At 30.5% G+C, this 25,816-nt stretch overlaps 3 protein-coding genes across 12 annotated transcripts in view; all 3 read left to right on the top strand.

Moving 5' to 3' along the window:
* Nucleotides 1-550: 550 nt before the first annotated feature.
* LOC134714313 (uncharacterized) lies at nucleotides 551-2,897 on the top strand. The gene is made up of 4 exons (XM_063575548.1): nucleotides 551-644; nucleotides 1,120-1,323; nucleotides 1,948-2,124; nucleotides 2,797-2,897. The coding sequence occupies exons 2-4, from the start codon at nucleotides 1,125-1,127 to the stop codon at nucleotides 2,802-2,804; spliced, it is 384 nt and encodes a 127-aa protein (XP_063431618.1). The 5' UTR covers nucleotides 551-644; nucleotides 1,120-1,124; the 3' UTR covers nucleotides 2,805-2,897.
* A 2,515-nt stretch (nucleotides 2,898-5,412) lies between these two features.
* LOC134716402 (complement C1q subcomponent subunit C-like) overlaps nucleotides 5,413-25,816 on the top strand; it is a 46,458-nt gene continuing 26,054 nt past the window's right edge. Inside the window, exons 1-8 of one of the 10 annotated variants that reach the window (XR_010106878.1) lie at nucleotides 5,413-5,490; nucleotides 12,481-12,562; nucleotides 13,455-13,502; nucleotides 15,026-15,043; nucleotides 16,158-16,193; nucleotides 17,733-18,067; nucleotides 19,084-19,119; nucleotides 20,478-21,317. Coding sequence is in view for 1 of the 10 variants with exons in the window: in XM_063579387.1 (XP_063435457.1) it covers nucleotides 12,493-12,562; nucleotides 13,455-13,502; nucleotides 15,026-15,043; nucleotides 16,158-16,193; nucleotides 19,084-19,119; nucleotides 20,478-20,506 (237 nt within the window). In the remaining 9 variants the exon portion in view is untranslated. The other 9 variants (XR_010106873.1, XR_010106874.1, XR_010106875.1 and 6 more) reach the window with 9 other exon arrangements.
* On the top strand, nucleotides 21,917-22,903 carry LOC134716401 (uncharacterized). The gene is made up of 2 exons (XM_063579385.1): nucleotides 21,917-22,118; nucleotides 22,543-22,903. Exons 1-2 carry the CDS (start codon nucleotides 21,962-21,964, stop codon nucleotides 22,725-22,727), a joined length of 342 nt encoding a protein of 113 aa, XP_063435455.1. The 5' UTR covers nucleotides 21,917-21,961; the 3' UTR covers nucleotides 22,728-22,903.

The raw sequence follows: 25,816 nt of genomic DNA, 5'->3' as shown, positions 1-25,816 counted from the left end.
CTTTAACTAATTAAATACACACATACAGGGAAAACTGTAAATACCAGGTATCATTAAATATATAAGATTCCAATCACTTACAAACTTATCATAAAAATGCGTATTATTTTAAAATCGCAAAACTAAGAGCTTTTGCACAAGCAAAACAAAATACAAGAAAATGTGTGTTCAGTTTTATTTTCACAAAATAAAAAGGAAACACAGTATAAATAGGAACATATTCTTTCGATTTTTTGTTGATAATTTATGGAAATATTAGACAGGGAAAAAGTAGTAGGCATTAAATAAAATATCTATATTTTTGATACTGATCTTTAAAATTTAACTGTTTGTACTTAACTATTATATTAAACTGAATGCTTAATGATTGATATGTAATTTGTATATGACAGATTTGCTCATAAACTTAACATAAAAGACATAAGATATACTAGCCAATGACATTGACATCTTGGTCAAAGTGGTAACCTTTATAACATATAACTGTTTGTAAACCTACGTAGTTTACTTGTGTGGTATGGGTTTTAAAAAATCCCCATATAGAAGTATTTCCTGATAAAAAATGATATAAAAGCAGATTGCTATCTCAGAGTTCTCTATCACATCTATCTCATTCGGCAAATACTTTCAAGAAAAAAAAACTGGTGAGTTATTTACTTTAAAAGTCTTCAATTTAAACTTTTTCATCATTTCAGCTTTTTCAATCATTTTAATTTTTTTTATATAGACAAAATAATCCTGGCTTACTAGTGTTTCAAATAAATAAATGTCATAACTTTGCAGATATATATTTAAAATTTTAAATGCATTATTAAAGCATTGTTTTGTTGTATCGTTTTTATTGTATTTTTCTCTCTCATAGATTTATCGTTATAACTTACGATCAATTTTAATCGTAATCTGTTTTGTGAAAAGAGTCACATACTAAATTTCGAGTATATTTTCGAATAATCAATGAATTAAACAAACGTGTTTTGTTGCATTATATCAATACATGTAGCAATGCAAAAAATTTCATTAATTGATTTAAATATTCCCTGTTGAAGCATAAATACATATGTTGTAGTTTAAATCAAAATACATTTGATATAATAATTTTGATACATTTTTCTTCTTCAGAATTCATGAATACCTTAACTTTTGTTGTTATATTTGCTGTGCTGGTTACTTTAGCCACTGCTAACAGTTATAATCGAGGATCATGGGATACACATGGATCCAGAGTTTTGGGAAGTAGATGGAATAGTAGACAGCTTAGTAATGGATGGAATAGTGGTTGGAATAGTAGACGTCTGTCAGGGGGATTGAATGGCGGATATCGAAGTAAGTTATATAAACTGTATAAATTGTTATTGATAAAGATTCACATACATATCCATTGTTATTCTTTATAAACTGCCATTAGGATTTCATAGTTACAATATAATCTACGGGGTTTTTTTTTGCAAATGACGTTTTATATTAAGTATTTCTTTCAAAAGGTGGTCATTTTTATAGAACTTTCGTTTACCCAAACTGCACCTTTTTGACAGATTTTTGCTTACGTTTATTTGTGATCCAGTTAAAACAAATATCAATGCTGTGTGTTTTTTAAGGATATATTTCTTTTTAACAATAAATGTTTACAAATTACATCTTGAACCATATTGAATCATAGAAAACCGAATTGAACCGATCTCCAAACGATAAATGTTTCTGTAAAAAGGACTACACAAATTGTATCCAAGTTTTAATTCTGCAAAACAAAAAAAGTTAAATAACTGATGTTTTGTTTCATTCACTGTATAGTTTGCATGTTAAAAACAAATTTGACAATATTCAATATTTACTATTTTTGTGTTATGATGATCAACGAAAAGTATTCTTAAGACACCAACATATCGTGTCATCTGAACTAAGACTAATACTAATGCTGAATAGATATAACAATAGTAATAAATTCTGTAGGACACAAAAGAGCAGCTACATATGATTCATACAGAAGCAGTCATCTTAACAGTGGAGTAGGACATTTGAACACATGGGGTATTAATTCAGGAAGGAGATCTAATCTAGGATGGGGATCTAACTCAGGATGGAGATCTAACTCAGGATTGAGATCTAACTTAGGCTTGAGTCATTTCGGTAAGGTTACATTAAATTAGATTAAATATTATCAGCAGCTCTCATATATCTCGTAATGGGAAAAAACAAAACTATGCCCTGAATCTTTTGGTTAAGAGTATGATCTAACTCTGAGTATATCTGTACGATACGGCATTTGTATCATTTGAGATTTCAAGCTCATTGGGATTTATTATTATGTTTTTTGAGATAAACATCTTATTTACTATAAAAATTATGAGGATCTATATAATTCAGTTCAACGATAAAAGTGGGTAATTTATATTTGCGACAAAATCAATTTGTTTAGCCATATGGTGACCTATAGTTGTTAACTACTGTGTCATTTTGGTAACTTGTCTTATTGGCAATCATACCACATCTTTTTTTTTTTTTATCTTATTGAGGTATTTTATACAGTTCGCCATCGACATTTTTTCCAATTCAAAAAATCAATTATCCATCGAAGAAAAGAAAACATTGATGCTGCAAATAGTTAAAAAAAAACGTATTGCCAGTTATATTCGGTGGTGCTTAACTTTTGGCGGACTGTATATTATAGTTGATACCGAAATAGTGACAATATTAAGAAACTAAATAGAAAAAGAAATAGTGGGTAAAATTGATAACATTTTATTTATTACAAAAGTTTCTTTTCTTTACAAATTTACAATTATTTCTTTTATTTTACAGGATATTAAGAAAAAAGAAGGACACAAGCAGTGTGTAACAGCATACAGTGATATCAACCATCCGTAGATTTTTTTACTTTTTCAAATAAAATTAATGTGCCTATGCAGCATCTTTTTTTCTTTCTTAGTACCATATATTCATTTGTAACTAAATACACGAGTTTCGATTAAATTACTTGACTAAGTTACAAATATGGAACATAATAGATTTAACCTGGTTATAAAAAAACTAAATATTTTTGTGTCTAGGATAGTTACATTAAAATACCAATCTATTAACAAATAAAACAAATATTAAAATTGAAAAATTCCAAAAGTTTGGACGAGCAGTCTATATAGCACATATCAAAATAGAAATACAAGAAAACAAAACTTGACCATAACATAATTACACAAAGGAGGTATGTATAAATACCATGCCTAACCAAACAAAAGTTCCCAACATATACTTCAAGATCATTAATGGCAATATGTATATTTTGTGAGGATGACATTTAATACTTATCAAAAATATAGTGTTTCTACACAGACACCGGTTTTTGATAAGTTTTGTGTTGGACTGTCTTTAGTTTTCTTACTTTTTTTTTTTAAACTGTTTTTCTCTTTGCTTTACCATGACATTGTCACTTCGCTTTCTATCGATTTGATAATCTCTTTTCTCGTCTTCATCATCTGCGCAAAGTTCATACTTGTTATCATATATATGTTTGAAAATATTCTAATCGCGGACTGATGTTAAAAGCGTTCACAAACAAAATAATATTTGATTTCAACATTTTAAAAAATATTCACTAATGAGATTAAATATTATCTTAAATCTTTCTTGGACAATTTTGAGTAAAACAAATGTGCATTTCGAAAATCGTTTTATGTTCTGTGTTGGTCTATTCCTATATAAAAATGGAATTAAGACACCGTTGAATTGCTAATAACACATAAAAACAAACAGTATAGTACAATGTAAAAAACGAATCAGTGAAAACAGAAAATTTCAATCAAACAGTAAAAAAGATCAATTAGAATTGCAGTCAAATATGTCACCTTTTGCATGTTATTTGTCAACAATATCAAAAGTACCGTTTTATCTTTATTTGACAACCAATTATAGTAATTTTATGAATACTAATACACTTTCAATATGTTGGTACACTTTAAAATGTTATATACAATGACACTTCAGAAACTGAATTGAATCATTCCTAAACGTAAGAAAGCAATTTGAGAAATTTACATTTCATATGTTGTTGTTTAGTTTTGTACCGTGCATACCTGAGTCGAAAGCCTAAATATTTTATTTTTTATTTTTTTCTATTAAATATGTTTTGATTTTTAGAAATTTCAATTGTCGTTTGAAGTTTTTAACATTGACGTCTTGTTTCTTATGTTACTCTTTAATTCCGTTTAATTCAAATGTGGTATAAATTTGTAGATAGAAATGTGTATTGATTTTTTTACACTTGTGCAAAGTGTAGTGTCTGCAATCACATAGCACATTTAACACTTTGTACGTAATAACGTACTAGTCACGCCAATATCAACCAATCGCTAAGTAGTTGTATTTGTGGCAAAATGTTCGTTTCAAGTCTCTCTCTCTCTCTCGATCGATATATCGATTCATCTTCTTTCCAAATCGTGACACCAAATCGCCTGCACTGCAGCCGTCCTGCTAGACCACACGCCCACCTGGGCTCTTTGTTACATTGTAATTATGAACTTTTGACGAGGTCCATACATTCCATATAAACCTGTTCAGATTGTATTGACGGGGGCGAAGTCCGAGTGGCACTATAATTTTTTCCTACCTATAATAATATCTTTATTGCACGTTTCTTTGCTATATTGACAAATTACTCGACCTACAGCAGTTGGCCGAGTATCCCTGTGAATTAGTCACTGGATAACAAGGGAGTTTATTCAGTGAATTCATATCTATAGGTCGTTTGTAAGTTTTACACATCATAGTTGTTACATACATCTGAGACATACATTTTGCAAAAATATATTGTTTCAAGATTACGGAAGGGTACAGTTTTGTTCGGTTTTTGGTTCTAAAGATTTAAACTTCGTGATCCTTGACCTTAACCTTTTTGTTGGTAGATCAGTTGTCCTGATTGATTTATGCGTTTTATTAATTCTCACGAACAACTTTTAAAAACTTTATTGAACACTATAATCTAACAGGTACATGAATAACGTATTGACTGAGTCAAAGTCATTACTTTATATTCTGCATATGTTAATAATTTTAGGAAAGGGGCGTTCAATATTCATTTCAGATTGAAATAATTTATGCTATGCATCCTTGGTAGTGTGCTAGGTTCAAATTCAGCTACATGTATATTTCTTTTGGCTTGGGTTATCTTTCTTGCATTTGTAGAGTCTGAATTTTCATAAAATTCTTGATAACTTCAATAAACTTAAAAAAACAAATATGGTTTCGGATGCATAAAATATCCTTTAAAACACGTGATCAGAATATTTCATGAAAAAAGGAGATCGCTATTTGAGTTTAGATCTGTAAACTTTTGACCTTGATAATTACATCTGTACTATTTTGATCGTATACCAAAGCACTTAAACGATCTTAACTGTTTCCGTATGTTATCTCACTTCAATCTTTAATGTATAATCGATAATTACAACTCCATCCCATGACTAAGCAGTAATCGTCCAGCATTACACGTTTGGAGCAAAAGTGAGTCTTTGTTTTATACAATTTAATTCATTTATATATTACTCATTCAATTTTGTTCAAAAAGTTGAAGACATAATGAATCAATTAAACTTCTTTAACTTATTGAACAAAAGTTACTTCGTAAACTACTGAGTAAAACAGGTAGAAATTTCCAAAAATTTAAAAACATTAATGCAATATCAATGACGCATCCCTCTGTTGCTGAAAATTGTTCCGGCTAGAAAGGATTATTTTTTCGATCAACGATGTTATAATTTCTACTGTAAATCGTTTAAAGAACTGTTTATTGGAGGATAAACTAAAATTTAGACTTCCTGGAATTTTAATTTAGAACAACACGTAAATTTATTATTATTATTATTTTGAATTTCTTTTATCTTCCGGCTTTTTTCTTTCGTCAAGTAAAGGCATTTCATATCTAAATATATCATATGGTATAAGATTAATCCATCAGCAAGACAATGGTCATATATTGTTGCTTTTATATACGCGTGCGTCTTTTGGTATATTATTAGCAATCATAACCTATCTATTATGTTTTCCCACTTGCCTTTAAAATAGTTGTTGCTGTTGAGAACTTCTATCGCATGTGTCTACATTAGTATACCATATTAACTGCTTCCAAAGCTTTTGATAACGACTTACAGCGGACATAAAACATCGCGAGTCAACAAGATAGATACAAGAATAAGAGCAAGCAGTAATTGACCGATGTTCAAATCTTTTAAATATATAACAAACTATATAACCAGACTAAAACATAAACTAAGTAAATAGCGTAGCCTTAGCAATGAGCAGGACCTGGAATAGTAAAAAAGTAACTGCTGTCGATAATTAATTCATTCTTTCATACCCATCCCTTCTTCAGTCAAAATATCACAGTTTGGTATATCCCATGTCAAATGACTTTTCTGGTATCTAAAAATCTAAAGATCATAGTGGTTGAATGTAGACAGGAATTCATCGTATTGGTCGGTTAGTTTAGGAAGGTAACCGTATAACTTTAGATGTGTCAATTTTGACAATTCGTCGTTTGTATTTGGAAGGAACAACCCTGATAACGAGACAAACAGCAGTATACAAAATACAACATAGAAAGCTTAAAAAATATACTTTTATAGTTTCGTAATGGTTGCTGATTTGACACTAACTGAATATGAATATATAAATGTAAAATGGAACAATTGTAAATCATTTTGTGTTTAAACTAATGATGAGATAGCCTGATTAAAATCTTCTCAAGTTGCCTTATTTATGAATAAAGAAGGGTTAAATATGTGCTTGTTTAATTGCTGTAAGCTCCAATTGGGTTATGAAAAAAATATTGCAGCACATAATACCAATAGAACTGAATTTTTTGTCTGCCGAACAAATGTATGATGTTCATCATCACTACCAGTGGTACTTTCATTGTGTATACCGTAATTTTTTTGTCAGTTTTACAATCATCCTTATTAGACATATAAATTCCACAACTTCAACAAGTATGTTTCGATATTTCTCCACTCGAGACAGTAAAATTTTAATATCTAAAGCGCGAGCCACCAGACATGGTTGCCTTTTTTCATGACGTCACAATAGAAAATTCAGAACAAAACAAGAAAATTTGACATCATAATTCGATTTCAACCAATCATTTGCTGAGAACGGATTTTTCACTAGAGATTAGAAATATTTTTCTCACACCGGTGAGAAGCATGAAAATTAGAAAAAAAATAATTAAAAGACTGACTGCTTGAATATAAATTAACCAGACGTGTTGTCATTCAAAACACAAAGCATCTTAACGTTTTCTCCTATGGTAAAGAAATTAAGTCAATACTTTTTTTTCAAAAAGAATAATTTTCATAGAGTAGGACCACTTTCTAGTTTGATGCATTTCCGTCAAAACTTTAGTTTAAGTCTACAGCGTTCGTGCGCGCATCATCACGTTTGGTCCATGATTAGATATATTTTATAATTGATCATTGGCAGTGTTATATTCAGCTCGAATTTCATTGTTCCAAAATAAATCAAGTATAAAAAAAAGTGCATGTATACTTGTAGATTTATATTTTTTAAGTTATTGCACATCGATTAAAGAAGACAACGTCGTGTTGGCTATATCATATATATATATATAAATTTTAAATTTTAGAAGGTTTCCGTCTTGAATGAAAGTGACCACATTCGTGTGTCATAATATTGAGATGTAAGTTGTATTTGATGATAATAAATAACATATTTTAATGTTGAGGATGAACACGGATGCGACCACTTTCTTTTTTGACAAAAACCAACTGAAAATTGACATTTGTTGGCATATTTGATATATTAGTCATATTTAAGCTTTAATCGGAGAATTTTTAACGACTTAATCAGTTAAAAATATGTCACATAAACTAATTGAATCAATTGAAATAGACACTGAAGTGATTAAAAGTGTCCAAAACCTTTCATTAGATAAACCTGAAATTTGAGGCCAAAATCGGCCCTTACCGGACCTACTCCATTTGGGAAAATATGTGCGGGGTACAAGAAATGATTTTACCAGAAACAATAACAACCCATATCACTTTTTTTCTCTTCGAATTTCTTATATGTGTGTTTATCATCAAAACGGAGAAAAATCTCAAATTTGACAGGAAAAAAGCATCGAAATAACATAAAACTTTCTTATATTAACATCTTTCTTAAGTTTTTCTTAGTTAGATTTATTAAGATTGATCCGATTGTGAAAAAAGTTTAATTCTTGAACTGTTATTTTTATTTTACGATACTAGCCCCAAAAAGAGTTTAAATTTATGTACAAAATGAGAAAATCTTCAAAATAGGTTATTTCAACAGCAAACAAAAAGAAATTCACCATCATCTGTTTTTTCTTCACCTAATAATTTTTACAGTCATATAAAGCAAAATATTAGATAAAGTTTAATGGTTGTAAAGTTTGGCTCCTCAGAGGTGTACATCCTTAACAAGTATAAGTTTAAATCACAAATAATCGTTCATGTGAATGAAATTTCATATTAACAAATAATCAATTTGGTCAATTCAACGAAATATGAGCAACATCCATATAAAAAGGAGGATTAGCTAGAAATATAACCAGGTTTGACCCACAATATTAATATATAACCAGGTTTGACCCACAATATTAATATATAACCAGGTTTGACCCACAATATTAATATATAACCAGGTTTGACCCACAATATTAATATATAACCAGGTTTGACCTACAATATGAATATATATTTTTCGGATATTACGATTGTTTTCAATTGTTCTGTTGATTGACAGTTTTTGATTTTGTCAGTTCCTATCGACTTAGTATGATTTTGTCAGTTCCTATCGACTTAATATGATTTTGTCAGTTCCTATCGACTTAGTATGATTTTGTCAGTTCCTATCGATTTAATATGATTTTGTCAGTTCCTATCGACTTAATCTGATGTTGTCAGTTCCTATCGACTTAATATGTTTTAATATCCTTGGATGTTTGTTTTTTTTTACACTTTTATGCATTTTCGTATCAAATTTTGTGATTTGACTGAAAATGTAGAACTTTCATTGTGACTATTGGTGTATGCTATTTTGCACTCCAAGTTGGCTAAAGACAAATTGATTATCATTGTATTCCTGAATGGATTTTAAATAAATAGGAAGTATATAGCAGATCTAGAATAATGTTATTAGTCTTGTAGCAGAATGATACTTTTATATTTATACTCGTCTTTTATAAAAATAAAAAAAAGTATATCATAAAAATACTTAACTTCGAGGAGTTTCAACCATGGCATTGTCATTTTTTTCGATTTGTTTTGAATGTCCCTTTGGTATCCTTCTTCTTTCCTATAACAAGTCAAACGGTGTTTTGAACAGCTTTTTCATTTTACTTTCGGGAAATGGTACCTGCTGTAGACTTGATTGATATTATATACCACAAAGCGGTTATTATTCAAGGATACTACAGGTTTATCTTTCCAACAATATAATGAAAAGAATATACACTTGTCGAATCTTCGGAGAATCGCGTTAAAAAAGAGGGACGAAAGATACCAGAGGGACATTCAATAAATTCATTATAGAAACCAGGACTAAATTTAGTATATACGCCAGACGCGCGTCTCGTCTACAAAAGACTCATCAGTGACGCTCGAATACAAAAAAAAAGTATTAAAAAGGCCAAATAAAGTACGAAGATGAAGAGCATTGAGGACCAAACTTCCTAAAAGTTTTGCCAAATACAGTTAAGGTAATCTATGCCTGAGGTAGAAAAGCCATAAAGGATCATTCATTTAGACTTTTGAATTTGTTTTGATGTAATATTGATGAAGACTTTCCCGGAACTCATGTGTTATTGTTCCTCCATCTTTGCACCTCAAGGATCAATACACTGTATTCAACGACATCTTTCAAATTTGAAATATCATGTGATATAATATGATCTTTGTGACGTACAATGAAATAAAATAATTAAACAAGAATGAAGGATACACATCAACAAATTTTGATAAGGATAGACTCGTCAGAACGAAAAGACTTCCCCTCCTTCCCAAGAAAAGAAAATTATTTACATTATTCAAACCAAGAAAATACCTATGCAAATATAAAATCTTACCGCTTAAGAAAAAGAGAAAAATTACTTCTTATAGTTGTATTCTGTCTATATAACCCGATCGTAAATTTCGCAGTATTTCTTTATGTTTGTTAATTTTAATTAATGGAAAAAAATTCAAACGGGTTTTATCTTCTCTCGGATTGCTTTTCCTATATTTTTTTTTTCATTACTTATTAATTATTTATCTTGACAATCTTGCTGTACACGTTGGCAATTTGTTGAAGGCATACTCATTCATATATAAAACAAATAATTATGACGTTTCTCGTTAAAGTTGGAGTATCATACAATAAGAATATCATGTTCATTAATACGTTAATTGTTTAAGGGGTAGGCATTGGTACCACCCAATTTTTTCTCATTTAAATCTTTTTACACTTACACCATTGAAAGGTAGGGGTCCATGAATCATGTGCGAAAGTCTTGAAGAAATTTACCGTTACCTTTTATGTCTATGGTATATTAAATATGACCAAAGTTGGGGTATCATACAAACCGATCGTAAACACTAGTAGGTATATATCAATATGTGTTTTTGCAAAAGTTTTGATAAACAAAATACCCATTACTGTTAAAATGCATAGAAGAAACATATTCTAAAGTAAATCTGAAATATCACATTGTATTACTCGTAGGCTAAATGTAAATAAATTGTTTTTAATAATTGATAAGACGAAAATTCGGACCAGCTCAGGTAGCAATTTTTTTTTCAAATTTCTAAGAAAAACAGTAATATTCAGTATTGACTAAAATCATATAAGTTCATTATTTAATCTATTTGCTCAGATCAAATTCCCAAGCCTAACATTTTTTTTTCTTAATGATGCCACAAGAAGCTTTAATCAGTATAGTCGTTCCAGTACTCATGTACATTGGTATTTTATAAGCATTTTATGTATGAATGGTAAGTTTCTACCTTTTTATCTCTTATTGATCCTTAGAAAAAGTAGTTCCTTAATTTAGTGCTTGGTTGTGTTTTACACGTACAGTTTATTGAATCTGTTTTCGTCATTCTCATTGCCAAATGTAAGCATTATGGTTCCTTGGTCACTGATTAAATTTGCTACTATATTAAAACGCACAAATGACTTTCAATACATGTTTAAGAGTGGTCTCCCATATACCACGTCTACTCCTCCTTAAACATTTAAAAGAAGTGATATCGTGGTAAACATAAGCAACGTGTAGGAGTCGAAAAAAGTTGAAAAAAAGATTCCAAGAATATTAAAATCACATACTGGAATTTTTGTCCGTATAAAATACTTCTTTCTAGCATGGTTTTCTAGCTTACAGCCTTTATTTTTACTGACAAAAGATCAGGTATAGTTGGCATGGTAGTATTTCCTGGCCCATAGAGATAAATGATTTTTTAGAATGTTCACCACTTTCTTATAACACTTCCAAAATTCTACATAAACAATTAACTGCATTACTTTCATTAAAATATTCAGAAATGAATATGTATCATGACCGTTTACCTTTTGCTATCTAAAAAGACTTAAGCTACTAATGAAAATAAATTATATAGGTATGCCAATAAAAGGAAGTAGTAAGTCATGTACACCTTTTACTTTCTGGTGTGTATGAAAGTCTTGTTAAATCTTAATAATATGAATTTTAATAAAAAGAAAAGACAATGATTTTGTTTCAGATTCAATTATTTTAAAGTTTTCAGGCTTAATTTTGATTTAGCAGTCTTAAGATTTCATTGTTCGAGAGATGATTATATATGAGATGCGGTGAAAGCGCTAACAGAAACAATGTTCGATTTATGATGTGATTTTTTGTGTTTTTTACTTTTAAACTATATTTTCTGTACCAAGGACTTTTTATTTATCAAAATATATATAGATATTTACGTAAATGCATACGTTTAAGCTTCGAGGGTATCAACATCCAATTGGTCCACACTTTGGTGTTGATATGAAAATCAATTAAACGATCAAGTTTTTTTTATCAAATTTCTGTAACAAAACTTTCCATTTTCTTAATAATTCATTGTTCGAGAGATGATTATATATGGGTGTCAACTAAAATGACGTAGAACTTATCGGTGCATTTGATTACCGGTTACTGAACTAAATGTTCCTTTTAAATGTTGATGTGTAGGAAATCATCCCAGATTTAATACCCAAATATGTCAAGAAAAAAAATTTTGTTTGTGCTTATTCTCGAATAACATCTATTTCAACAAAGTATGTGTATTCAACGAGCCGAAATTCTATGAGGTATATTCTTCCCTGTGTCGTCAGTCAATGTAATAGGCCGAATTATTGTCAGATAGTCATGTCAAGATATGTCATTTTATTTGAAATCTCTAGCTAGGGTTAAACTTGTTTACTTATTGCCTGGATATCTATAATGTTAATGAAAAATGTCCACTATTGTAGATATTGTACAACATGATAATCACTTTGCTGGATCTGTATTGGAAACTATTACTCATAAGTATTTTGACTACGTGCAGGATATGTAAGTTCAACTAATATGTGAATAAGAATCAATTTTAAAAATGAATCATATATATGCCACTAAAGGACGCATTTTGTCATTACTTGATAGTATTGCCGAAACTCGATGTGGTTTCAACATTATTCAATGACAAAACTATATCAAGTCAATATGAAACTATTTCTTGTAATATGGATATATCATTAAGTTATGACTATTCCATATACAGTTCTATCAAAACAGCATTACGTTATGTCGAAACCATATTATGTAAATACGCACTATCACCAAGTAATGATAAATCAACGTAACATAATAAATATTTAAGATTTCCACATAATACAGCGTTCCATACAAGCCCAAGAACTCTTTGAATAATATGTTATTTAAAACATACCAATTTCTAAGCGTTGTGAAATCAAATGTAAGCTCTTGGTAAACCGTGCATCAAGTTAAGAAATATAGATTATTACACTGCAACAAGTGTATTACGATATTTCTCCACTCGAGACAGTTAAATTTTACTATTTAAAGCGCGAGACTTGACGAGCTCTTTAAATAATAAAATTGAACTGTCGAGAAATATCATGATACACTGGTTATAGTGTGGAAATCTGTTTCTGTAATATTTTTTATCGTTCTTTTTCAACGATATTCAGAAACTTGTGTTCTTTATATGCGACGTCATCAGGCATTGTCGCCTTTTTTCATGACGTCACAATAGGACAATTCCGAAGAAAACACAACGTTTAGACGTCATAATCAAATTTTGACTTATCATTTGCCGAAAACAGATTTTTCACTGGTGAGGAGAAATATTTTTCTCACACCGATAAGGAAATGTATAAATAGTACAAAAATTAGAGAAAACAAAATATATCATCAATAACAATATCTCTTTTTTCTATGCAAGATGGTGTTTGTCCAGATCCAATGTGTAAAGGTGAACAAGGATTTCCAGGTAATCATGGCAATAGATATATGATCACGTGCTACGTCATTTAGTTTAGCAAATCAAAAAGAAAAATGAAAGAAAAGAAAATTACTTTATATCATAATTTTGCAATAAGGAAGATGACAAAAGATGAATCATTAAAACGGAGACTTTATGTTTAAATTGACAAATAATCATTTTTCACCTTTTTGTATGTCAATGTTAAGTTGTTAAATCAAAAGTATGCAAAATATTTTAAGATCGAAAACCGATAAAAGGGACACAATAGCCAAATGTTGGCTATAGAAGTTTGATATCGAATATACTTGTGATAATTATTTAGCAAAGTGTTCGGATTAACGAGGATTACAAATGGAAAATTTCCCAAAATACTACTAGTATCTTGATTTAATTTAAACGTGGTGAAAGTTTTTTTAGTATACAAAATCGTTCAAGGATTGTGCCTGATGTTCATATGATGAAATCATAATCTTTCAGTCAGTTTAATTGAAGTCTGGAGCTGGCATGTCAGTTAACTGCTAGTAGTCTGTTGTTATTTATGTATTATTGGAAATAGGAAGTTAAATTCGCTCCGTTAATAAAATTCCGTAAGATATATACAATTACCGCATGACGTTACTATAACGTAACGTCACAAGTCGTTACCATAACGTAACTTCACAAGTCGTTACTATTTACGATAACAATTCTGTCTGATGAACCGCTGGAGATGCGCTGAAAGCGCTAACAGAAACAATGTTCGATTTATGATGTGATTTTTTGTGTTTCTTACTTTTAAACTATATTTTCTGTACCAAGGACTTTTTATTTATCAAAATATATATAGATATATACGTAAATGCATACGTTTAAGCTTCGAGGGTATCAACATCCAATTGGTCCACACTTCGGTGTTGACATGAAATTCAATTAAACGATGAAGTTTTTTTTATCAAATTTCTGTAACAAAACTTTCCATTTTTTAAAGAACTAAGGATTTTTTGTATCCAAGGAATAGATTACCGTCGCCGTATTTTGAACAACCTTTTGAACATTTGGTCCCCACAGCTCTTCAGCTTTGTACTTGTTTGGCTTTATAAATTTTTATGATCTTAACATTACTGATGAGTCTTATGTAGACGAAACTCGTGTCTGACGTATTCAACTATAATCCTGATGCCTGTAATAACTATTTAGCACTTCGATGTTGACATGAATATCAATTATATGGTCATTTTCATGATCATCCTGATACAAAACTTTGAAATATTTTAAAACTTAGGATTTTCGTATCCCAGGAATAGATTACCTTAGCCGTATCTGGCACAACATTTTATAATTTTGGTTCCAAAATACTCTTCAACTCTGTACTTGTTTGGCTTTATCGCTATTTATGATCAGAGCGTCACTGATGAATCTAATGTAGACGAAACGCGCGTCTGGCGTATCAAATTATAGTCCTAATACCTTCAATTTGATAACTATATAGATGAAAAGATAAAATATGATTATTTGTTATAAATGTTTTCTTCTAATTTGCATGTGTAAAGGTACGAAAGGACGAGCAGGTAAGTACAGCATATATTTTTAAGAGATTATTTTCATTCAATGTAGCGAGAAATTCCCGCACTAGTAGTTATTCGTTTAGCCACAAGAATGTTAAAGATCTCTATGTTGTAGCCTTTTGTTTAAGCATGCGCAAATATTCAATATCAACAGCAGAGTCGTGTGATGCAGAAATTGACCCGGATGAGGTGTTTGATTGCAAACGTGCGTATGTAATGGACGTTTTGAGAATTATTGATCAAAATATATATCTTAGGTTTGAATGGTTTAGCTGGACTAAAAGGAGACCACGGTAATTACTACATTAGTTTACTATATAATCACGTTATCAATAGGACAATATCATATATTTTGACGGAAATAACTCCACGGTTTATACGGTATGTGATTACGTTTTTAAACATATAACAGCCAAATATTCTACTGAAAAATATGCTTTTTGTTATTATTGTTTTTTCATCTAAAGCATGCGCTAAGCCCAAACAGGATGTTGTGTACTTTTGATGATGGAATCGAGTAGATAAAATACCATTTCCACAGTTGTGTATGCCACAGATGCCAACGACATATACATGTAAAGATTGTAAAATGTAAGAGGTCATCTCTATAACAGTTATTTCCATTTTTGAATATTATAAGTAGTTTATGAACCAAAACTGGTTTCGTAATCAATACTCCCTATGTAATGATATTTTTCAGTTATTTATATAAGTTATGTATACATAATAATGCCCCGCAAAATGATTTCCAGGTCCATATTCAAAGAAAACATTTACTCATCATACTACTGAAATAAAAAAAAATTAAATATAAGATAACAACGTGTTCTAAATTTTATCCATCCGAGGCGTTTTTCTATATAAACCTTAAACAGGAAAACTCAAAACCGAATATTTGAGAGCTAAAAGTAAAGATATCTAAGAATCGAGTCGGTCGAAGAGGCATGTGATAAAAAAAAGGATCGCAAAGAACTATATTAAAATCATGATTGCTTCCATAAGCGATGCCTTTCAAGAGAATGAAAAACAGTCAAAGAATAAAAAAATTCAAATGATTACAAATGATATGGTGTATACGTATGATTAATCTATATATAATAAGAGTTTTCTTCCAAAGGTTTGGATGGTTTACCTGGAATTAAAGGAGAGCAAGGTAATTACTGCACTAGTTTACTATATAATCACGTTATCAATAGGACAATATCATATATTTTGACGGAAATAACTCCGAGATTTATACGGTATGTGATTACGTTTTTAAACATATAAAAGCCAAATATTCTTCTAAAAAATATGCTTTTTGTGATTAATGTTTTTTCATCTAAGGCATGCGCTAAGCCAAAACAGGTTGTTGTGTACTTTTGACGATGGAATCGAGTAGATAAAAAACCTTTTCCACAATTGTGTATGCCACAGATGCCAACGACATATACATGTAAAGATTGTAAAATGTAAGAGGTCATCTTTATAACAGTAATCATCATTTTTGAATATTATTAGTAGTTGAACAGTCAACACCTGTTTTTCTAAATATCTTATAATTAGAAGAATGATTACGGTGTTTAAAAATATAACAGCCAACTATTCAACTGACAAATACGTTTTTTTGTATTTATTTTTTCCGTTTAAAGCATCGGATTGTTGTTTATATTTGACGATGGAATTGAATGGTTAAAACACCATTTTCACAATTGTGTATTCCACAGTTGCCAACGACACATACATGTAAAGATTGTAAAATGTAAGAGGTCATCTTTATAACAGTAATTTTCATTTTTTAATAATATAAGTAGTTTAACAACCAAAACTGGTATCGTTATCAAGACTCCCTATATAATGATCTTTTTCAGTTATGTATATAAGTTTTCTATACGAAATAATGCCCCACAAAAATGATTTCCAGGTCCATATTCAAAGAAAACATTTAGTAGTTGAACAGTCAACACCTGTTTTTCTAAATATCTTATAATTAGAAGAATGATTACGGTGTTTAAAAATATAACAGCCAACTATTCAACTGACAAATACGTTTTTTGTATTTATTTTTTCCGTTTAAAGCATCGGATTGTTGTTTATATTTGACGATGGAATTGAATGGTTAAAACACCATTTTCACAATTGTGTATTCCACAGTTGCCAACGACACATACATGTAAAGATTGTAAAATGTAAGAGATCATCTTTATAACAGTAATTTTCATTTTTGAATAATATAAGTAGTTTAACAACCAAAACTGGTTTCGTTATCAAGACTCCCTATATAATGATCTTTTTCAGTTATGTATATAAGTTTTCTATACGAAATAATGCCCCACAAAAATGATTTCCAGGTCCATATTCAAAGAAAAGATTTACTAATCATACTACTGAAATAATTTCTTTTTGAAAAAAATATCAGATAACAACGTGTTCTAAATGTTATCCATCCGAGGATTTTTTCTATATAAACCTTAAACAGAACAACTCAAAACCGAATATTTGAGAGCTAATGATATATAAGAATCGAATCGGTCGAAGAGGCATGTGATAAAAAAAAGGATCGAAAAGAACTAATATTAATATCATGATTGCGTCCATTAGCGATGCCTTTCAAGAGAATGAAAAACAGTCAAAGAATAAAAAAGTTATAATGATTACATATGGTGTGGTGTATACGTATGATTAATTATATAATAAGAGTTTTCTTCCAAAGGTTTGAATGGTTTGCCTGGAATAAAAGGAGACCAAGGTAATTACTGCACTAGTTTACTATATAATCACGTTATCAATAGGACAATATCATATATTTTGACGGAATTAACTCCTCGGTTTTTACGGTATGTGATTACGTTTTTAAACATATAACAGCCAAATATCCGATTGAAAAATATGCTTTTTGTTATTATTGTTTTTTCATCTAAAGCACTCGCTAAGCCAAAACAGGGATGTTGTGTATTTTTGACGATGGAATCGAGTAGATAAAATATCATTTCCGAAATTGTGTATACCACAGATGCCAACGACATATACATGTAAAGATTGTAAAATGTAAGAGGTCATCTTTATAACAGTAATCATCATTTTTGAATATTATTAGTAGTTGAACAGCCAACACCTGTTTTTCTTAATATCTTATAATTAGAAGACTGATTATGATTGCAAATAAGACAGTGGTTGTAAGCAATTATAGGTACCTGTATATCATTTACAGTTACAAAAACGATGATGTTCTTACGAGGATATTCATCATTTGTTGATAAAAAAAATCATATTTATTTTGAACAAAGTTTGCATTTGCAGTAGGTCAACATCACATTCTTTAGGGGATTATTCCCGCAGGTATATGATTACGGTGTTTAAAAATATAACAGCCAACTATTCAACTGACAAATACGTTTTTTTGTATTTATTTTTTTCCGTTTAAAGCATCGGATTGTTGTTTATATTTGACGATGGAATTGAATTGATAAAACACCATTTTCACAGTTGTGTATTCCACAGTTGCCAACGACACATACATGTAAAGATTGTAAAATGTAAGAGATCATCTTTATAACAGTAATTTTCATTTTTGAATATTACAAGTAGTTTAACAACCAAAACTGGTATCGTAATCAATACTCCCTATGTAATGATCTTTTTCAGTTATGTATATCAGTTATGTATACGAAATAATGCCCCACAAAAATGATTTCCAGGTCCATATTCAAAGAAAACATTCACTCATCATACTTCTGAAATCATTCCTTTTTGAAAAAAAATATCAGATAACAACGTTTTCTAAATTTTATCCATCCGAGGCGTTTTCTATATAAACCTTAAACAGGAAAACTCAAAACCGAATATTTGAGAGCTAATGATATATAAGAATCGAAACGGTCGAAGAGGCATGTGATAAAAAAAAAGGATCGAAAAGAACTAATATTAAAATCATGATTGCTTCCATTAGCGATGCCTTTCAAGAGAATGAAAAACAGTCAAAGAATAAAAAAGTTCAAATGATTACAAATGATATGGTTTATACGTATGATTAATCTATATATAATAAGAGTTTTCTTCCAAAGGTTTGGATGGTTTACCTGGAATTAAAGGAGAGCAAGGTAATTACAGCACTTGTTTACTATATAATCACGTTATCAATAGGACAATATCATATATTTTGACGGAAATAACTCCACGGTTTATACGGTATGTGATTACGTTTTTAAACATATAACAGCCAAATATTCTACTGAAAAATATGCTTTTTGTTATTATTGTTTTTTCATCTAAAGCATGCGCTAAGCCCAAACAAGGATGTTTTAAGTATTTTTAAAAGTATTTAGTGATTAATCAAACAACAGTTTTCATCAATATCAAGGGCGTTATATAACAATCAATATCAAAGGTGTTATAGAACTATCAATATCAAGGGCGTTATATAACTATCAATATCAAGGGCGTTATATAACTATCAATATCAAGAGCGTTATATAACTATCAATATAAAGGGCGTTATATAACTATCAATATAAAGGGCGTTATATAACTATCAATATCAAGGGCGTTATATAACTATCAATATCAAGGGCGTTATATAACTATCGATATAAAGGGCGTTATATAACTACTATCAATATCATGAGTGGAGTATAACTATCATTATTATACTTTCTGTAAGAATGTCCTTCTATAGTTAGATTACTCTATTTTTGCATAATTTTTAAAAGAAATATATAGCGTTAACTGCACTATGCGAAAATAGTATGTCTTGCTGTTGCAATAGACTATTGATTTTAACGTCAATCATTGTTTGATTTCACGAGAGAAGGTGGAGCTTAGTCGCATTGATAGACAAGTGGGCTGGGCTTATTAGCCTGATCATATTTGCGCTTAAAATAACGATGTTATAAACCACTAATTAAAGTCGCTTAATGACTATACTGTCGTCTGCAAAAAACAAAACAAGCAAGATGTCGCGGTTTGGTCAAGACGACCCTACAACATTTAGAAAAGAGAACTTTAAGTCCAAGAAAACTGGTCAACAAACACATTTTGCTGTTAAAGTTTTGTGAGATTTCATTGTTGAAAGAGGTATGGAAATTGACATTTTGGAAGCCACAAAAGATGAAATCGCAAATTTATTGCAAGATTTGTATGCCAACATCCGAAATAAAAGTCAAGAATATTACAAGAAAAATACTCTTCTAGCCATACGACAGAGCGAAAATAGATATCTGAAGGAGAACGACAGGTTTTTTGACATCATAACCGACCCCGAATTTACCCGAGCAAACGACAACTTTACTTCCCTACTCAGGAAAACGAGAGAAGAGGGAAAAGGAACTGTCACCCACCATGAGGCTATCTCACTAGAGGATTTGAGAATGCTTTATGAACACCCACTAGTTTTTAACACGTCAACTCCTCAGGGCCTCCAAAATAAAACTATATTTGAGACAATCTTATATTTCTGCAGAAGGGGTCAAGAAAATCTCTCACAATTGAAGGTTGATGAATTTAAAGTTGACTCGGATCAAAAAGGGCAGATGTATGTCCGTAAACTTACAACAGAACTAACAAAAAATCACCAAGGTACTACAAATAAGCCAGAGGGTTCAGGGGGAATGATGTTTGCTACTGGCACAGATAGATGTCCTGTTAAATCTTTTGTTAAATATCTAAAGAAACACAATAATGCAAGCAATAGATTATTCTTGCATCCAAAGAATTCATTCAGTGAACAAGATGATATGTGGTTCAGAAAAGAACCAATTGGATAGAACACCATGAAAGTGTTTATGAAGAATTTGTCGAAGTCCTCAATATTATCTAGAGAATACACCAATCACTGTATCCGGTCAACATGCATAACCTTGCTGAACTATAGTGGCTTCCAATCCCGTCACATCAAGACTATCAGTGGACACAGAAATGAGGCATCTTTATCAAGCTATTGTTATGATACTTCAGGTAAATGCTATACACAAATATTTAATATTCATTGTGCAATTGCTAAAATTTTAATACAGTTATTTAAGGAATGACTGTAATATTTTTTCTTTCTATGAAGAAATAACATAAAAAATGTGGTATATTACAGTCATTTCTAATAATTTAATTCTAAATTTCATTTCAAACCGTAGAAAACCACGAAAAAAGGTTGATGACGTCACGGTGACATGACTATATTATGTCTATGGGCTGAAAACAAAATAACGTCAGCCATTCAGAAGACACGTTCCATCCAAAATTAAATTATATCTATATATCTTATGCAGTACATCATTTGTACATAAAATAACAAAAATATACATTGAATTACAGTAAGAATATTTCTGCTTTTAATATCATAATTGAGTTTATCCAAAATTTTTATGTAAAATCTCAAAAAGGTATTGGGTTTTATTTATGTGTGAAAGGACTGAGTACAATATTAATATATTCTTTATTCTAATGACTATACTTGTACATTTCTTTATTTTATTGTGCATGTTTATAAATTAATTTTACTGTCTGTCAATCAATTTCTGAACTCATATATAAAATGCTTTCATTGTTTTTTTATAAATACATTTCAGATAAACAGAAATGTCTGATGCATTAAGTAAATGTACCTATGGAACATTACAACAGACAGAAAGTAGGAGTGTAACTAGTCAGTATAATCATGTAAACTATAAAATTAAACAAAATAATCAAAGAAATGCAAAGAAAAAATAACTTAGGAGAAATGCATGTATTTATCGTCCTGTCGGTACCATGAAATATAGCACACTACATTGTTGCATTGACTCCCCTCAAATATTATAGCACAATAAAATCACATCGATAATTGTATTCTAATATTTGCCACTAAACTTGGGTTGTACTGTTTAAAGACACTGATAAGACAACTGTTCATATGGCTCCTAAGTCCTTTTGTACATATAGTCTATATAATATATAAATAGTTCTCCTTACATGCAAGATAGTGTAAAAACAAACTTAATTCTTTTTATTACAGATAGCTTGTCCCAGGAAAAGACTGTTTCTACCTTCACGTCGGATGAGAATGAACAGCCAATACCTCTACCAGTAATAGAGACTGTTTCTGCTGTTAGAAATAGTAAGAGACAAGGTATGTTTTTGTATTCAGGTACTATTGAAATAGTATAAACTATTCAACATATATTTTTGGTCAAAACATGAAATAAATGACAGTTTGTCACATAGTCTTCAACAATGAGATCTTCCTTAAAGTCACTCTCTTACATGTCCCGTTACATATAATGGAGTTCATGAAAAAAAATTGCATTCAGGTGAATTAATTGCATATTTAACACATGTAAATAAATTTATGCCTCAACATTCTTCAATACATTTTAAAAATGAATGTACGCTTTTACTTGTTTTTTATAGTACAAATGATATACCGCTATATGTGTAAATATGGCCAAGAACTATTTGTGCAACTTTGTTATGTTCAACTAGAATAATTTGTTACCTAATAGTATTGGTACTTTGTTCACACTCAAAAGCTGATTTTATTTAAACTATTTCAGTTGAAACTGCACCATATGATCCAGATATCATTGACTTTTTGGGACTACCTGATGATGTTTTGGTGGACTATTGCCAATCAGTCGAGAATTCTGACCACCAAATTAGTGCCCCAAAGCAAATGAAGATGATGCCATTGATGAATATTTCAAATTGTACTGTTAATATCAACTATTACAATAATTGAATTTGAACAATGATGGAAAATACATTGTAGTAGATATTATTTGAATTATAAGGACATTTAAGAGACTTAGTTTCTGTTAAAACTTTATTTTATATGTGTTAACATACCTTCACTGCTATTGAAATCAAAATAGTCATTTGTTACAGATAAATTGTAATAAATGACATTCACTGTTACTATTAATTGGTTTTTTTAAGTTATAGAGTACTGTGAAGAAGGTTAATAAATGATATGGAAGAGGTTTGGAGTACACCTTCTTGAGAAAATCCAAAATAATACAGAGACAAATCTAGGACATAATACTTTAATTGTACTTCTTCATCTTGAAGTGAACATGAATTTAAGCTTTCAACAATGAGCAAACCGCTGGAACCTTATAGCAAGTTTAACACAACTTCTAGCACCAGGCCAACCAGTATTCTATTGTATATCAGTAATGATTTATATTCAAATACAGAGTTAAAATCAATCATTTCACCTCAAAACATACTATTGAATCAATCCCTTTGATAATCTTTCTTGCAGCTATAAAGACAAAGTCAAAGTCTCTTTAAGATAGCAAATATGTTGATAAGATTACATAAAAGGCATTTTTTTACATTGAAATACACTATTGTCACTATTCAAAATAGTATTTTTTTGATGCGACTGTCATACAAGTGAGAGGTTTAGCTAGCTATAAAACCAGGTTCAATCCACCATTTTCTACATTAGAAAATGCCTGTACCAAGTCAGGAATATGACAGTTGTTATCCATTCGTTTGATGTGTTTGGACTTTTGATTTTGCCTTTTGATTTTGGATTTTCCTTTTTGAATTTTCCTCGGAGTTCGGTATTTTTGTGTTTTTACTTTTTATAGTACACAGTCAGTATAATAATGATATTAATGTTGTGTTTAACATTGACTATGGAAAATAGTAGCCAGGGTTTGAGACAATAGTGCACCCCCCTTCGGGTCGTGCACTATTGTCTCTCACCCTGGCTACTATTTTCGCATAGTCAATGTTAAAAACAACATTATTATATAAATATCAAAGGCTGTATATAACTGTATTCAATGCGTGCATTATGTGTTGTGAAGATCAGAGAGATACAAACCATTAAAGTGAAAGAACAAAATTTCCGAAAACTGAGTATTTGCAATAAGTCTACCAATGGTTAAATCGAATACTGAGTATGTACTTGATATTTTATTTTTATATAGAATTGAGAATAAAAATTGGGAATATTTCAAAGAGACAACTACCGGACCATAGATAAAAACAACAGCAGAAGGTCACCGACAGGTCTTCAATGCAGCTAGAAATTCCCGCACCCGGAGGCGTCCTTCAGCTGGCCCCTAAACAAATATATACTAGATCAGTGGTAATGAACGCCATACTAATTTCCAAATTGTACACAAGAAACTAAAAATAAAAAAGGCTAGAGTCTCCTGACTTGGACAGGCGTAAAAATGCGGCGGGGTTAAACATGGTTGTGAGATCTCAACCCTCCCCTATACCTCTAGCCAAGGTAGAAAAGTAAACGCATAACAATACGTTCATTAAAATTCAGTTCAAGAGAAGTCCGAGTCTGTCGTGAGAAGATGTAACCAAAGAAAATAAACAAAATGACAATAAAACAAAAATAGCAACAGACTACTAGCTGATAACTGACATGCCAGCTCCAGACTTAAACTGACTGAAAGATTATGATTTCATCATATGCACATCAGGCACAATCCTATCCGTTAGGGGTTTAGTATCATACCATCATAACTTATAGGAGAAGAACATAACCCGTGTCATGCCAACAACTTGTTTTTGAATAAATGTGTTTAGTTCCGATGCAAAGACCCTATAAGTGAATCAATGTTAACGCCAGAATATGCAATCTTTAATGACCTGACAACAGTATCGTAACTATATCCCTTCATAATAAGTCTATTCAAAGGTTTAGTTAGTTTATGAGGTGAATACTGACACATTTGTGCTTTATAAAGAATGTTTCCATAAAAAATTCGATGTGAACTACCTAAACGTATAAGAAGTGTGCATGTTGAGCTTTATTTACGAATGATGTCCTTATACCGATGATAAAATTTAGTAAATGTTTTGACTAGTTTGTGATATCGACAACCCTGGTGTAATAATTTTTCAGTAATATAAATTTATCTCGTTAAAATCTTAAACATTGCTACATACACGAGCGAATTGTACAAGTTGAGAAATATAAACACCGTTAGGTGGTGACAAGGGAACGTCACCTTCTAAAAATGGATAATCAACGATAGGAAATGAAAAATCATCTCTTTTATCATAAATTTTAGTATTCAGCTTTCCGTTAGTGATATAGTTATCAAGGTCGAGGAAAGGGCAGTGGTCATAGTACATACTGAAGTCGTCATTATTGATAGCCAACATATCATCCAAATATTTAAAAGTATTATTAAATTTGTCTATCAGATGTTGTTTATATCGGTCTTTGCTAATTTTTGTCATAAATTGTAACTCATAGCAATTCAAAAACAGGTCCGCAATAAGTGGTGCACAGTTAGTCCCCATTGAAATTCCGATAACCTGACGATATACGGAATCCCCAAAGCAAACAAAAATGATACCAAGTAAAAATTCAAGGCCATAGATAGTACCAAAGCATGTCCAATTGACCTAGTTTTTTCGTTTATTGGTACTAGAATATTACCTAAAAGAGTTTGAACATAAATAATCACATTCTGACTTTTTAAACGCCCATTTAATTAAGTGTGTGAATTTTTTTTTAATGAGAATGTGAGGCAATGTGGTATACAGGATAGAAAAATCAAAACTTTGAACAGATTTAAAATCCCCATTATAAGCATGCAATTTATCAAGTACTTCCAACGAGTTCTTGACACTCCAAAAGTAATAAATTACACTATTTTCGAAGGCCTTATTGGAACAATTTATTATCAGGTTTTTGATTGTACCTAGTGTGCTGCTAAGAAAAATAGACAATTTAGTAGTGGAGCATTGGCTTGAAGACGAAATAAATCTATATTTGTAAGGTGTTTTGTGTAGCTTTGGAAGCCAATACATAGTTGGGACTTTCATTGTATTTGAATCTGCTTG

The sequence above is a fragment of the Mytilus trossulus genome, chromosome 4, assembly GCF_036588685.1.
Source record: "Mytilus trossulus isolate FHL-02 chromosome 4, PNRI_Mtr1.1.1.hap1, whole genome shotgun sequence".
Taxonomy (NCBI): Eukaryota; Metazoa; Mollusca; class Bivalvia; order Mytilida; family Mytilidae; genus Mytilus; species Mytilus trossulus.
Note: the sequence above shows the minus strand (reverse complement) of the source record. Positions and strands in the feature narration are given on the sequence as shown.